This window comes from Amblyomma americanum, chromosome 1, assembly GCF_052857255.1.
Source record: "Amblyomma americanum isolate KBUSLIRL-KWMA chromosome 1, ASM5285725v1, whole genome shotgun sequence".
Classification (NCBI taxonomy): Eukaryota; Metazoa; Arthropoda; class Arachnida; order Ixodida; family Ixodidae; genus Amblyomma; species Amblyomma americanum.
Genome location: NC_135497.1, coordinates 37,008,425 through 37,023,584, shown reverse-complemented (window position 1 = coordinate 37,023,584; position 15,160 = coordinate 37,008,425). Strand labels below are relative to the sequence as shown.

The following is a 15,160-nucleotide window of genomic DNA, read 5'->3' as shown; positions in this document are numbered from 1 at the left end:
GCTAATCACAATCATGCTGGTAACTAGAGGCAGGGCAAAGCAGTAACTTGCAAGGTTTGCAGAGTACAAGACCAAAACAGATCAGCTAAACATTTGAAACTTGCCAAGGTTAACCAAAAGTGTGAATCAGCCGAGTTTGACATAAAGCATGCATGTTGACTGTGGCTGCCTTGGGTGACCAGACTGATACATGAATATTATGGATGCTTTAGTTAGTTCATGGGCTGGTCAACAACTGTGGAAATAAATTTATGACTTGTCAGACAGAATCTAATGCATGGCTGCACAAGAGTTTGAATCAAGAATAAATAATAAAATTTTGTGGCATTAGTATAAACAAACCATTCTACTTATGCAAAATGGCACTCCGTAAACACAAGTGAGCCTTTGCAGTTTCAGCCAACTTGTGGACCATGAGCCACAGGCTTTTGACGGAAACAAGCTACATAAAAATGCCTGCATCTAAAAAAAGTTTCAACTATTTTGCACTAGATGCTCACGCACAAAAAAGAATGCAAAAGGCTGTTAATGTAAAGAAAGCATGAAACTTACCACAGCCTGTATTCTTGCCCATACGTCAGATAGAGTATACATTGGTACACCATTTTCAAGCCCTTGAATTTCCTGGAAATCAAATGCACACTTATTACTCCACTCCTTTTCCTTAAAAACAAAAGTACAATTTGCAAGAAAAACAACACTTCAAAGCACCACCGCTATGCTGAAGCATTTTGCTCTAATCATTAATATAGGAAGAACTAACGGGTTTTTACAAGCCAAAGCAACACCAAGGTACACAATGCACATTATAGTGGAGGCACCTGGAATGATCTCCACCACTGAACATGCATCAAAATCAAGTACATGGACATTCAGCATTTAACCTGCATCCAAATGCAACAGCCATGGTCCTAGACTCACAAGCTAAATGACAATCACTCACTATGATAAAAACAGAACACAAAAGAGAAGTATTAGGCTAATAAATTTAAAAAACCATGCAATTTGCAATGTTTTAACCAGGTAGTTTTCACAAGCTTATTATTTCTGCCAATTCCGCCACACACTTGTCATAATAAAGCCACCACACATATGTGCCTGACTTGCTTGCAAAAAGGTAACTTCAGAGGGAATCTGGTGATTATTTGGTGAAAAGCAAGAAACTTCTTTTGGAAAATTTATGGTAGGATTCTGAGTAATGTCATATACCATTCTCTTATGTAATTGTACTATTCACGTTATTGGACAGATAGCGTGCACACAGGCTTCAAGAAGACAACAGTATTATTCTGAAAGCCACGGGTTGATCCCCCTGGCTCCCTTGCAAGCATAAAATTTTGTATACTAAAACCGCATCGGCCCTATTATTTTCTGTGAAAGAAGTCCAAGAATAAATAGCGCCAGCCAACAACCCTCTGCCAACAATAAGTCGCCCATAGATCCACCCCTACTTAAAGCTTTCAGGTAAGCCCTGCGGAGTACAAATTCATAGATGAGAAATTTGGTCACAGTGATCCCTGGTCCAATGTGAGCATAAATTTTTAGCACAAGCTGCACAAAAACACACACCAGTAGCTCTTGTTTCACTCAAGCCAAAATCTAGCTTCTTGTAAAAATTTAATTAACCAAGAAAGTATTTAAACCATAGGTCCTTTTAAGCTGTAGCTAGTAAGGCATCAGCATGGAGCCATGACTGACCTTGGTGTCCTATTTGTCCACATGTTGCGCACTTTGGATAAGAAAGCAATACTGTAGCTACGAAATGATCAAAAAAGTAGTGCAGATATTGAAAATTATATTATCCCTTGAAACATATTTCCTTATAATACCACCTCATCCTGCTAAAGTAAAATGTCATTCCCAATGAACCTTTCAGAAAATAACAGGCCATTTCATGCTCTATGTTCGTTTTGAACAAGTGTGCATTCTTTTCAAGATTTGTTGGATGTAGCAGTTAGAAATTACCACCCCACAAATAGCATAGAGTTTCTAAAATTTACCTCAAGAGAAAATTCATTGCTTGCATTAAATTTATTGAACTAGAAGATGCACAATTAAAATAATTTAATTTGTTCACAGAGAGGAGCCTTGTGGTGCAGCTACCGATTCTGTGGCAGAATCGGCATTTTTGGTACAACATTAGCCAAATTAAACATAAAACCAAATTTTCCTAGCATTCCTGCAGTGGATAGAATGGCCTTAGAAAACTCGCATAGATGATTTGGTTTCATTGAGTTTAATGTCCCAAGGAGACTCAGGCTATGAGGGATGCTGTAGTGGAGAGCTCCAAATAACTTAGATCACCTGGGGTTCTTTAAAATGCATTGACATCGCACAGTACACGGCCTCTAGCATTTCGGCTCCATCGAGATGCGATCATTGCAGCTGAGATTGAACCCGTAGTCTTTCGTGTTAGCAGCAGAGCACCGTAACCACTGAGCCACCACGGCAGCTCTTGCATAGATGGTGGTGCCTCTTTCCCTTCTAGATAATTTTGAGAAACTTCATGACAAACAGACTAGCAAAGAATTAAAATTTCCTCCATCACAATGTCACCAACTGAGCCAGCAACATGTTACACTCCAAATACATGGTCACACTCAGCGCTACTAATGTCAGACATCCCCAAAGCACGCAATGTGCCATGCACACATTACACTCTACAGGTGAAATTCATGCATAGTTTTGTCATGCAAAAGTTTTCATTGACTGTTGGCACGGCTTGTTTTTCAAGGTGATCAACAGCTTCCATGTTGACGCTTTTTTCCTGAAGCCAATATTTAAAAAGTTAGCTATTCAGTCCTACATAATTAACTAAAACTGCAGGTCAAAAAAGGAAATGTAGATTACGCCTATGGGTTGGACTTTTTGGATCCAAGTTTCGGTTTTTTCGACGAACATTGTTTTCGACAAATGAAATACCGACTTCTCTCTTAATGCAGCAATCCTGTGAGGTCAACAGTCAACCGAAGTCTATGTCGGTGTTTGTGTCATCATGAACAATTTATTTATCAGTAATTAGCATGAAAATGTAAGTACTTGGAGCTGTTCTTATAAGTGGTCTGCCTCTTGATGGCAGCGACGGAACTACTACCCAACTGTTGTGGTAGCCCTAACATACATTTTCGTGATGCCCGTGTAGGCTTTTGTATCAGGTGTCCTGCATGCAGCTGATTAACATACTTAACCAACTAACAGCTTTAAGCAGGTGGCGACTGACAACAGTGAAAAAAACAGTGCTTAGCTCGCAGGTGGTGCTTCCAGGTCTGCAGAGGCGTGTAGGTTAGCAGAACAATATCTAAAATCGCACAACTGCACTGCTTATCCACCAACACAATCGTCGCATCATGCCCCTGGCTTCCTGCTTACTTAATTTCAGCTCTGACTGAGTGCAACTCGCATTCAACAGCCGGCTATCTATGTCTTGCATGCCAAGAATACTGCGCTTTTTCGGTTGAAACCGAATTTAGAAAACTGAATTCAGCATACTTTTATCATTTTTTTTTCTCGGTTCAAACCAAAATGTCCAACCCCTAATTACGCCGCACAACTCTCCACAGTGCTGGGTTGGTTTCATTTGTGTAGGACACTCCTGTCTTTTTCAAAACCTTGGCTACATTTAGCTGGGACATCTGGTATATGTCCTATGAAGAACAGAATAAATTTTCCTAGGGGCGTGATCAACTCAAGTCAGCCATAGGCACAGCACACATTTTATATATATATATACAGGGTGTCCCAGCTAACTTTAACCAAGGTTTAAAAATAAGCCGTGGCACTCTAAGACGAGGCGACCCAATGCATGTTACTGGCTATTGTATGGAGCAACTCAATATTTTTGCATTGGACCTGACTGCATAATTAGTCGGGATGAATTAACCAACTTCGCAAGCAACAAAGATAGGAAAAAAAAGTCCAATGACGAAGTTGTAGAACGGTCCATGAAATGTCCCACTGAACAGTGTCTAACATTACATCTATTATGGATCGGCTTTTTTTCGTACTCTGCAGATGCCCACGAAGTATAAAAAATACCACGTAACATGCCCGCTTGCGCGCCACGACTGCAGTGCTCTCAAACGTTCCGCCCAACAAACAAACAGCTCATTTAGCCGGGCGTGCTGCTGCTTAAAAGGTGACAGGGCTGTGACACAAGCACTGGCTGTGCGATTATGAGAGGGCAAGCGATAAGGACTGCGTTTGCTTGTCGCCATCATCAAACGCCGCGAGGGAAGCATACCGCTGGCGTAACTCGCACAGCCAGTTGCAGCGTCACTGCCCTGTCGCCTTTTAAGGGGCAACACAGCGGGCTAAAAGATTTGTTAGTTCCTATCCAGAACGTCTGAGAGCACTGCAATTGCGGCGCGCAAGTGGGCATGTCACGTGGTATTTTTTGTATTTCATGGGCATTTGCAGTCAGCAAAAAAAAAAAAAAAAGGTGATACGTAATAGATGGGGAGTTAAAAACTGTTGCAACGGAAGTTTTCCGGACCGTTCTAAAACTTTCTCATGGACCTTTTTCGCCTGTCTCCGTTGCTTGCGAAACTGGTTAATATCGACTAATTACACAATTAAGCACAATATAAAAAATAGTGTGACATGCTTCATACAATAGCTAGCAGCATGCATTTGGCCGCATAGTCTTAAGGGTGCCTCGGCATATTTTTAAACCCTGGCTAAAGTTAGCTGGGACATCCTGCATCTCAAATCTTGAATAAGCTTAGTATAACAGCAAATGTTTCATCTTGTGCATGTTATTTGCTGCGACTGTTCCTAATTTCATTTATAAATATTAACTGTGTCAGTTATCACTCTAACATTTTGTTAATAACAGTACAATTACTACATCATACTTCTCTACAGCACAGTAATTATGATTAACGGCTTTTAAAATTTCAGTTGAGCCCACTTATAACAAAACTGATTGTGACAAGAATCATGTTTGTTGTATCAGAGGTTCATAGTAACTGGACTTCCCCTATAACAGCGAAAAATGCAAGGACAGGCAAAAGTAGTATTTATTTCATGAAAAGGTCCATTATGCACGTCTGCTTCTTCATGCAGGCCCTAAACAGCTTTTTCCAAGGTGTCCAGAGTGATCATAAGCTTCGCTCCGAAATCACTTTTGCCAATGATCTACTTTAGGAACACAGTGTTACTAATTATGATATGAGCATTAATTGCACTTGGTGGTAGGTCAGCCTCCACACGACTCTCATCAAGGTTGTGCAGATGCAGAGACGAAGCTAGTGCAACACACTTGCACGCAGAACGTATCAAATGCACTGCCCATTGTGTGTGTGCTGCTTCCACCCGGCAGCAGCATAGAAGTTGGCGAATCAATTGGAGAACACACATTTATTGATCGGCTGGGCCAGCAAGGCATACCATGTGACTGGCAGTCAAAGTTCTCAGATAGCTGCCATTAGTTAATCACCGACCGGATGCAGTTTTCAACATTGTCCCTATTTCGTGCGCACCCCACTTCTGCATCCAGTTTAGTCCAAAGGGCATAGGTGTATGCACCGGCTGACACTGCGGGCCATTGGTCGCACTTGGTCAGTGGTTTCAATGCCAAATTTTTATTGCTTTTCTAGGGCCCCCACCTTTTGGTAGGGGAGGCGGGGGTGTCATGAAAAGCAAGGAAATCCTTTTCGGTCTCCACGCTAGAGGGAAGTGTGCATTTTTCAACTACGGGGTTGAATTTACGGCGCCTTCCTGTTCGCTCTAGCTGAATTCAGCTGTCAGGGTCGCTCGTTGTATCCAAGATGCAGTCCAGTGCTCCAATATATACTGTGATGGTAGCCCAACTCTCGTTTGTAATAAGTGAGCGTTAGTGATAACTGCGGCCGTTATAAGTGGGCTTGACTCTCTTCAAAATCCTAGTTAATTCGGAGATTTTCGGCGGTCTCAAAATTTACCATGCAAATCTTGTCGGATAACTCGAGTACCCAGTGCACTGCAATCTGAATAAATAATCTCAACTCTGGTTGTGGCTTCCAAGACCCCTAGCAAAAGAAAATGCCGCACTAGTTCCACGTCACTGCAGATCATAAGAGTAATGCCTTACCCATGAATTCACAACTGCAGATCACCTTTCTAGTTGCTCGCTTCAGCCTATGTACCTCACCAAGTCACCAACCAAGAGCTTCAGGTTTCACTTATTTGCTAATCTAGCCTTCCTTTTCCTTGCCTACTTCTAGGCATAGAGATGCAGCTCTAGCACTTCTGGATGCAGACTTTCTTCTCTTGCCAAAAGCATTGAGCAATCTGCATGTTATACTGCAGCAAATGCCCCAGTAATAAAGTTTAACTCTGTGCCTAACAGTGTGCTCAACTAGGAAGCTAAGCAGTCGATATGCTTGTAGCACCTCTTGCGTCGCGCTCTTGCCACAGGCCACAACTCGCTCCGCGTGCACCGCCCATTAACGAAGAAGTTTGCGCCAGACCTCGCAGCGCCTGTGCTACAATAAAATCAGTTCAAAACCCAAAACTGTCAGGGCTGGTTCTTCCTCGCCATAGCTCCGACAGATATGGCGACACGGAATCAAACAAGCAACTACACCAACTCTGCCATGGATCCCGCAAACTCTCGCCACCCTTCCTACCGGCTGCAATGTGCACTAGGCAATTTGTTGGCAGCATTCCAGCATGTCAACCTGCCGCCATTTAAGCTGAACAGACCCAGTGCATGGCTCCTGCAAGACAAGGCATACTTCCATATCCGACACGTCACCAGCCAGGAGACCAAGCTCTTCCCCGACTCCTCAGACGTCGCCAAGGAATTAGCGGATATCATAACCACGCCAGATACGGTCCACCCGTTCACGACACATTGAAAGCGGCTACCACTACCCACAAGTCGACGTCTAAGTGCAGCAGGCTTTGGTAGCTCCTGACTGCTAAAGAGCTCTGACAGCCAACCTTCACAGCTCCTCCACCATATGCACCAGCTGCTTGCAGCCACTGCAGCCCCTCATGACAAGTTGCTAAGGGAGCTGTTTCTCCAGCACCTCCCACAGAACATGGTCCTTGTCCTCACGGCTGCAGGTAATGAGCCACTGGACAAGCTGTGCATTGCGCGGACAAGTGGATTGCGCTATGCAAAATCTCTCTATTGATACACGTCGCCGTGGCGGCTGCGGCGCATGCGCACCACAGGTAGTGCGGCCACAGACACCTGCAGGTATACATATGGGCGCCGTACTTCGACCTACTCATGTCTGTTGCCGCAAGCATGCACTCCAGAATACGTGAGGGAGCATAGGCGCGTGACGTGGAGTTGGGGCTTCGGTTGCACGCAACTGCGGTGCCATCCCAGAGGAGGTGCAGTGAGCCGAAACCATACGCAGCAAAAGTTACAGAAACGTTATTCACTCGAGACGAATACTTCAAAATTTTGAATACCAAACATTCGGATAGAATCAAATATCGAATACTTTGCTATTCAACCAAATATTCAAAATTATCGAATATTTGCACATGCCTAGACAGAACGCATCTGACCTTTAAGGCCCTGAACATTAGCAATTAAATGATTTTTACCACCTGACAACTTCTTCAGTTTAGCAAGAACACTACCAAGTTTGTGCCACACTGGGATTTGTCTATCGCCTGACAAAAGCAGAAGGGATTTTATAACATGTTTTATAACAGTGCGAGGGTAACTGGAAACGGAACATATATGGTCCTAAGAATGAAATGAGCTGAGCTGAACAGCGAAGGCATGAAACAAAGTCACTTTATCCTACTTGTAAACAGCATTAGTCTAGTTTTTTTTTTTTTTACATATATACCATTTTTGTCACACTCTCTTCCACAGTGACTACTATTTATAATTTTTTGTTCTTGGCTAGATTTCTAAGGCTGCGAGAGCTCTGAAGATGCCATGCACCTCTCTCTTTCTTGCTCCTTCTGCAGGGTAGCTGTTATCAACTCTACCAACCGGTGCACCATGCGCCTTTCCATCTGCCGCAGGCAGTGCCCATGCCGTGCAGATATGTGGCCACCTCTACGCCGTGATAAAGCATATTGCGATGCCATGTCAGTTGAAAATTTGACTCCTACCTGAGTCAATGAGCGGGTGCACTCCATGCCTCCGTGCCTTTCAGTCCGCCGGCGGCAACATGTGGCATGTGATGCACACACGATAATGTGATCCCTCATCTCTTCACCGTGCACAGGCAGGAGTGCAGGTACCCTTCCTTTTCCACATTAGCAAGAAAGGTCCCTTGCAAGGAGGCGTGGCCCCCCACAAAATCTTCCCCGCACATTTGCTTAAAGTTGCACAGAAGTTATATTGTCGGGATGAACTTTCTTGCATGGAAGAATCTCATCCTTTGCTTGAAAGTCCTTACCACCCGGCAGGCCATCGGTCATATATGACCAACATTTTGAGCCTGCTGCCAAAAATTCAAGGCTGTGCTCCTGGCCAAGCTGTGCCATCTAGTTTGCTTCTAGCACTATTTCTTTGGTTTCAGTTTTGTTTTTTCATTTTCTAACGCAAAAAGGCGACGTGAAAAATAAAACTTTGACTGGACCAGTCACTAATCATGGCGTCCGTTTTGCCACGAGCTCCTCGGAGGTGAAAGGCAACACTGAGCACGTTTGTCAGTTCTTATGCTCTCTCTCTCTCTCTTTTTCTTTCTTTTCTTTTTTAACAGTAGTAGCGGTGAGCCAGACAACCACATGGAATTGTCGTATTTCAGTTTCAATTGCGAGACTTCCGTTCAGAGGCTCAGGACATCAGCGCGCACCCACACGTTTTGTTTTACCATTCACAATGTATTTTAAGTAGTGCGCTTGATTTGTAAATGATGAGAGTGGTGTCATTTGGTGCTTTGGGGTCTTTGGAACTTACTGCCAAGATATTTTACAAAATGTGCCAGCAGATTTTTTATTATAATGATGTCAACGGAGGCCACGTCCCCTTTTTTTGTGCCATAGGCCATCGGACAGACGTTTCGCCAAAATTTAAAGTTGGCGCTCCTGGACAAGTTATGCTATTTAGTTAGCTTCTATGACACAATCTCTTTGGTTTCAGTTTTGTTTTTTCAGTTTCTAACGTGAGGAGGCGACGTGAAAACTCAAACTTTGGCTAGACGTAATCTGCTAGTCGGAGATCATGGCGCCTGTTGTGCTGCAGGCTCCTGCAGCAGTGGCACGTTAGACAACCACATGCAATGGTCAGATTTCAGTTCCGATTGCAAGACTTCGTCTCGGAGGCTCGTGACATCAGCGCGTGCTCACACGTTTCGTTTTGCCATTAACACTATTTTATGCAGTGAGCTTGATTTGTAAATGATGACAGTGGTTCTATTTGGCACTTTAGAGTCTCTTCAACGTATTGCCAAGATATTTAACCAAATGTGCCAGCAGACTTGATTATGATGATGTCAAGGAAGGCCATGCGCCCTTTTAGGGCTTTTTTGGTTTTCGTTTATTTTTGCTACTACTAGCAACAAAAAAAAATGAGAAAAAAAATAGAAACTAAGCTTTGCTATATATAAAAAAAAAAAGAACAGAACTCGGAACAAGTGTGACGCACAGAAAATCCCACATCTACTTTTCCACTTCATATCCTCACGTGAGTTCTTTCTCTAGTGGCACAGCAGTCATATAGGCTAACTTGAAAGGCCACGGAAAGTGCAGTGTATTATGTATGCAGCAGAAAAAAGCAAGAATGGTAGCCAAGAGCATGTGCAATGTTTTGTACATTTTAATTTTTTTATATCAATTTCTGGCTCAGTGCAGCAGCTTACTTTTGTTCTGCTTTCATTCTATTTTTGTGTTAACAACATATTTAACCATTAAATTTTCAAACATTTTTGCACTCACAACTGTGCCGTTTTTTTTTTGTTCGGAAGTATATTAAGCTACAGGTTGATGTACAACAATTCGCAGTGCATTGAGCACTTCTTGGAGATATAATCTTTATTTTAAAACACTCAAAATGGGTAATTTTTTCGCGGTAAGGAAAGTTATTTTTTTCTTCTACATTGAGATATATGGGTAATCAACCAAATGGTCTTATATTGTTCATTTGATCAGAGAATTAGTCTTAACTGAGTTCGTCTTAACGGGAGTCTACTGTAGTAAAGCTGCCGACAACATCCAAAATGCTGTGCACCGTGGAACAAAGTTTTGCATCTGCTTTTTTCTGCTAAGCTTCATTTTCAGATAATGAGAAAATCTGCCAACATTAAAAAAATTGCCTAGGTAAAAACATTTCAGTCAAGTTTTCAAGAAAACACCATGAAGGTGCGCCAGCACTACAGTTCACTTCAAATGAGAACTCACCACAATGGCATGCATGTTGCTCAAAACACACTCGTGTCCCATTGCCACACTGCGGAATTGCTCAAACAGCAGGTCTAACAGGTCCATAAGTAACCGGGGCTGCAGTGGTGATCCTGTCTGCACTGAGACATTGCTTGTGTCCAGAAGCATCTGGGTTGTCCGACGCACCATTGACAACAACTCAGTCTGGCAGCGTTCCTTAATGAGCTGCAGAATGAAAGCATGAAAAAAAAAAAAATGAATGCAACAATGCCTCTGTAATATAAGCATCAGACATGAACCTACTGCTCCATCAACAGCATGCAATTAAAATTATCATGACAACCAAAATGTGGCATCAGAGGAAGCATAAAGCATTTTAATGGAAGACGCAGGTCTTGAAATGGCCAAAAAAGGCAAAAATTTCGATTTTTCAAGAATGGCATATTCAGGTTTAAACAAAGTTTCAAGGTCTAATTCGACCTCGAACTACTAAAATATTGATATAACGTATTTACTCGCATGATTTGCGTACCTCTAATTTATTATTCAGATTTATAAAAAAAAAATTACTCGCATATTTTGTGCTCCCTGCTGCACAAGCACACCAGCATGCACGCGGGTGTGCGCAGGGCAGGCTTGGGAAGATAGGCGCAGCCGCATTGCCGCGTGCGGCTGTGAAAGATCAGTGAGTGATGCCAAAAAAGTCGGTAATTCATTTGCAAATTGGTTTCGGTAAAGGTGTTTGCTCTGTTCGCTATCTGCTTCTTTTGCAATGTACTTGTCATTTTTATCAATATGTTTGTACCCCACTCCTGCCTAAGGCCTGTAACACAGGCCGGCAGTATTTGCTAAATAAAATAAATAAAAGCCAATTGCACAACATTGTGTTCGCTTTCCCGTGTGAACAGCTGAGAGTGTAAACTTCCAGTAATCTTCGGAGCATGCGTTGCGCAAGAACCCAAAACTACTGAACCGTTGGCTGTTCTGTTTGCCGCTACTCAGCCGGCCTGTGCGGACCGCATGCGAGGGTGCCGTTTTATCGCCCTGTATCTCCATTTGCCTCTGCCTGCTGGCTTTGTGATTGTATCTTTCCGAGTTTATCGCTTTGAGCTGCGCACACGGTGTCATGCCATTACACAGGGAACTACACAACGCGGGTCTGGGGCGGGTGCAGGGGGGCGGTATATACTTATATGTTTACAGTCAATTTTTTTTTTGCCAGAAAGAGGAACGAGTTGCAAGGTCGACTTATACACGGCAATATGCCATATGCATTGAGCGTTACGACCTTTGTAGAGTTTCTTTAGGACATTGTTACAAAATCTCCATGTAATTTACGTACCCTCTTTCTGAAGCTTCAATTTTAGGAAAAAAATTGCTTCCATTACATGAGTAAATACGGTATTTGACACCTCCGAAACACTGAAATGGCGATTTTGGAGCAAAATGCGACAGAACTTCAAGCCTGTCGCTTCCAGCAACCGTGTCCCCAATAGCTGCCATTCTGGTCTTGTTCAAAAGCTGGCACCTTTAACGCAACAGTGTTAAAGGCCTCGTTGTCCAGAAAATCAAGCGTCGCCATTATGAGCGAAAAATCACGAGCATGACTCTGGCAGGCGGGCCATCTAGATCACATGACCTAGATCACAACCTGCTCATCGGATAATAAGCAAACTGCACACCATGGCAGGTGGCATTTAAATTAACAATTGTTCGCTCGGGAAGAGCAACCTGGGTCGCACAAGGCCCACCGATGGCAGCACCTGCCATCGCAGGGCAGTGACCCATCGCTTAACCACTGCACCACCGCGCCAAGAGGGGCACGAGGACTCCCAGGGATCTATAAATGTAAAGCAGAGAACGAAATTCTGCATATATGGGAGCTTAAATGTCCCCTCGTATTTTTTTCTATACCCTGATACAGTAAACTCTCCGTTAATTAAAGAGCATGAATTCCACAATTCGAATAATTCGAATTGGAATTCAGCCAATGCCCATGTATACCTAAGCCATTGTATGTTAATTCAGACGTCACGGGGTCTCGCGCCACTTAATTCAAACGGGCTCCAGAAGGGAAGGCATGTCATATCTGGACAATCGTCCAGACAAGCAATCGTTCGAAAAGCCCTACTTGCACCTGAGCTCCATGCTGCCAAGTCACTCACATACCTCCGACATGTGCACAGCCGCGTCAGCCGAGTCTCCAAGAACAGTCACACTGCATATTTTTGGTTTCGCTTTTCTGAGCTTCGCGCCAGCCCACATCAGTCAGCCAACCATTGTCTGCACTGTTTCCTCCATACTTAGGCGCCTGTTTTTCTGGTTGCTATGCACTCGATACCTTCGGTTCGATTTGTTTTGAAGCGCAGGAAGTGTGTTCTGTTTTTTGAAGAAGTAATACAGCGCTACATTTTAAGACGAGGACACAGAAAGAACATGACAGCACAGGCACTGTACTATTGAAGCTGACAGTTTACATCTACACAGAATGAAGGTACCAAGCACATGCATACTCATGACGGTAGGAAAAAAAAACCCAACAACCCAGTAAATTAAGGAGAGCAGATTGCATATTATCGCCTACATAATAATCTGAATTCACAGGCTCGCAAGGAGACTTATATGGTACTAACACACGTGCCACCTCTTTCCTTCATTCCTTAATAAAAAAATGCTTCTGACAATTCGCGAGCTAACCTGTCCTTACTTCTACTTAGAATTTTGATTCCCTAGAGTCATGGCTCACAGATACGATCGTTTTCATCTTCGCAAGAGTGGCAATGGGCGGGTAGATTCTGCTAAGAGTCTGAAACGTTATCTGGTGGTCGTTCATGTTCTCTGGCACAGTCGTTAACACAGCGGCCAGTTTGCCCGACATATACTTTGCCACATGAAACGGGGATCTCACAGATCACACCTGTGGCACACTGCAGGTATGGCTTCGTGTGTTTCATTCCGCAGCCAGAACTCGCAGATGCACCACTGCTGACCTTGGGGCACATCTTGGCCAATTTACCTAGCGCAGAAAAGACCATCGGCACGCCGTACTTGTTGCCAACCCTTTTCAGGTTGTGGGACACCCTACGGATGTACAGGATAACCACTGGTTTGGTGGTGGTAATGCTACAGTAGAAGAAAGTCGCTTAACAAAACACATTGGGGGGGGGGGGGTGATTGGTTATGCATTGCTTTCTGAAAAATTAATGCAGCACTACATTTTAAGATGAGGACACAGAAGGAACATGACAAGACGGGCGCTATATTCCGACCATTTTTTTTAATACAAGGAGATTCTGAGTACAGATGAGACCCTCATTTCATGTGGCGAAGTATATGTAGGGCAAACTGGCCGCTGTGTCAACGAATGTGCCAGGGAACATGAACAATCACTAGATAACATTTCAGACTCGTACCAGCCCATTGCCACTCTTGCAAAGATGAAAACAATCATAGCTGTGAGCCACGATGTGAGGGAATCAAAATTTTATGTAGAAGTACGGATAGGTTAGCTCGCGAATTGTCAGAAGTGTTTTTTATCAAGGAAAGAGGAGACACGTGCGTCAGCCCCACATCAGTCTCCCTGTGAGCCAGTAAATTCAGATTATTGAATGGGCAATAATATGCAGTCCACACTCCTTAATCTATTAGGTTTTTGGTTTTTTTTTCCTACAGTCATGAATACGCATACGCTCAGTACCTTCATTCTATATAAATGTAACTTGTGTCTGCTTCAATAAGAATAGCTGGGAGTAAAGCACCCATCGTGTCATGTTCTTTCTGTGTCCTCGTCTTAATATGCAGCACTGCATTACTTTTTAAAAAACAATGCATAAACAACTAGCCCTGCAATGTTTTGTTAAGGGAGTACTTCCAGGTGACTGATATGACAGGATACATCCGACTGTAACTGTGCACGCAAAGAGCTTTCCGGAGCAGTAAGAAATGGGCCTGGAACGGAAACCAAGAGCGCACCGTAGGGACCTTGAGCAGTGCTGGTGCCAGACCCATTGGATCTGCCGGGCACATCAACCACGCTGCCCACTGAGGACACCGCGGGACCAAGGTCCAACACGAACTGCATCTCAGATCACGGTACATTTCATTTTGATGCCATGTGCTACTCGCCAGCAGAGCAGAAGCAGCGTGTTGAGCGATCGGAGCAGAGCAAACCAAGACCGTTTTGACGCAAGAGTCAGCTACAAAGCTCAAGTTTGACCTACTCGGCGTCAACACCGTGTACCAGCCTGGCGATGCCGGCACCGAATTCGTAATTGTCGGTATGAAAGTGCTGAACAACTTCTTCGCATAAGCAAAGTGTGGAACCTGCAGCGCAAGAACTTGAATCTGAGTGAGGCAACAGATAAAAGAGTATGGCCTAGCTGTAAAGCTGCTGCTCGTCTGCAGCACCTGCAACTTCGAGAAGAAGCAGTTTTCTTGCACAAGATTAAGTAGAACTTCCAGCATCACTCCCTTGAAGTCAACATGAGGGCCATGAAGGAGAGAGAGATGATAGGCAAAGGCGTGACTGCCCTTGCAGACTTTTGTGCTTGCATGAACCTGTCACACTCAGCTGTGCATCACACCTTTCATGGGCACCCTAAAACTTTTGTGCAAGCCTGCGAGGGCACAGCTACTGCAAGTGAACCTGCTAGTGTGGCCATCATCAAGGATATGTATGCAGACTTTTTTAACCCTGTTGGGGATATTGACGTAGTCTTTGATGGATCCTGTATGGCCCGAGGTCGCAGCTCCCACATCAGTGTGGGCTGCATTGTCGAGCTCTACACTGGCCTCACCATACTGTGTACTCAAACTTTTTGTCTTGGATGTACCTTTGGACCACAGCCGCAAGAAGAAGGTTACAATGACTGGCTTGTGA

General features: G+C 43.8%; 1 protein-coding gene across 1 annotated transcript in view; it reads right to left on the bottom strand.

The window, feature by feature from the left end:
- The window catches only part of Sec8 (exocyst complex component secretory 8), a 112,630-nt gene that overhangs the window by 81,256 nt on the left and 16,214 nt on the right, over positions 1 to 15,160 (bottom strand). The window contains exons 10-11 of the mRNA XM_077645457.1: positions 10,300 to 10,506; positions 553 to 624 (exon numbers count right to left, since the gene is read on the bottom strand). Coding sequence (XP_077501583.1) covers positions 553 to 624; positions 10,300 to 10,506 — 279 coding nt within the window. The remainder of the gene's footprint in view (positions 1 to 552; positions 625 to 10,299; positions 10,507 to 15,160) is intronic.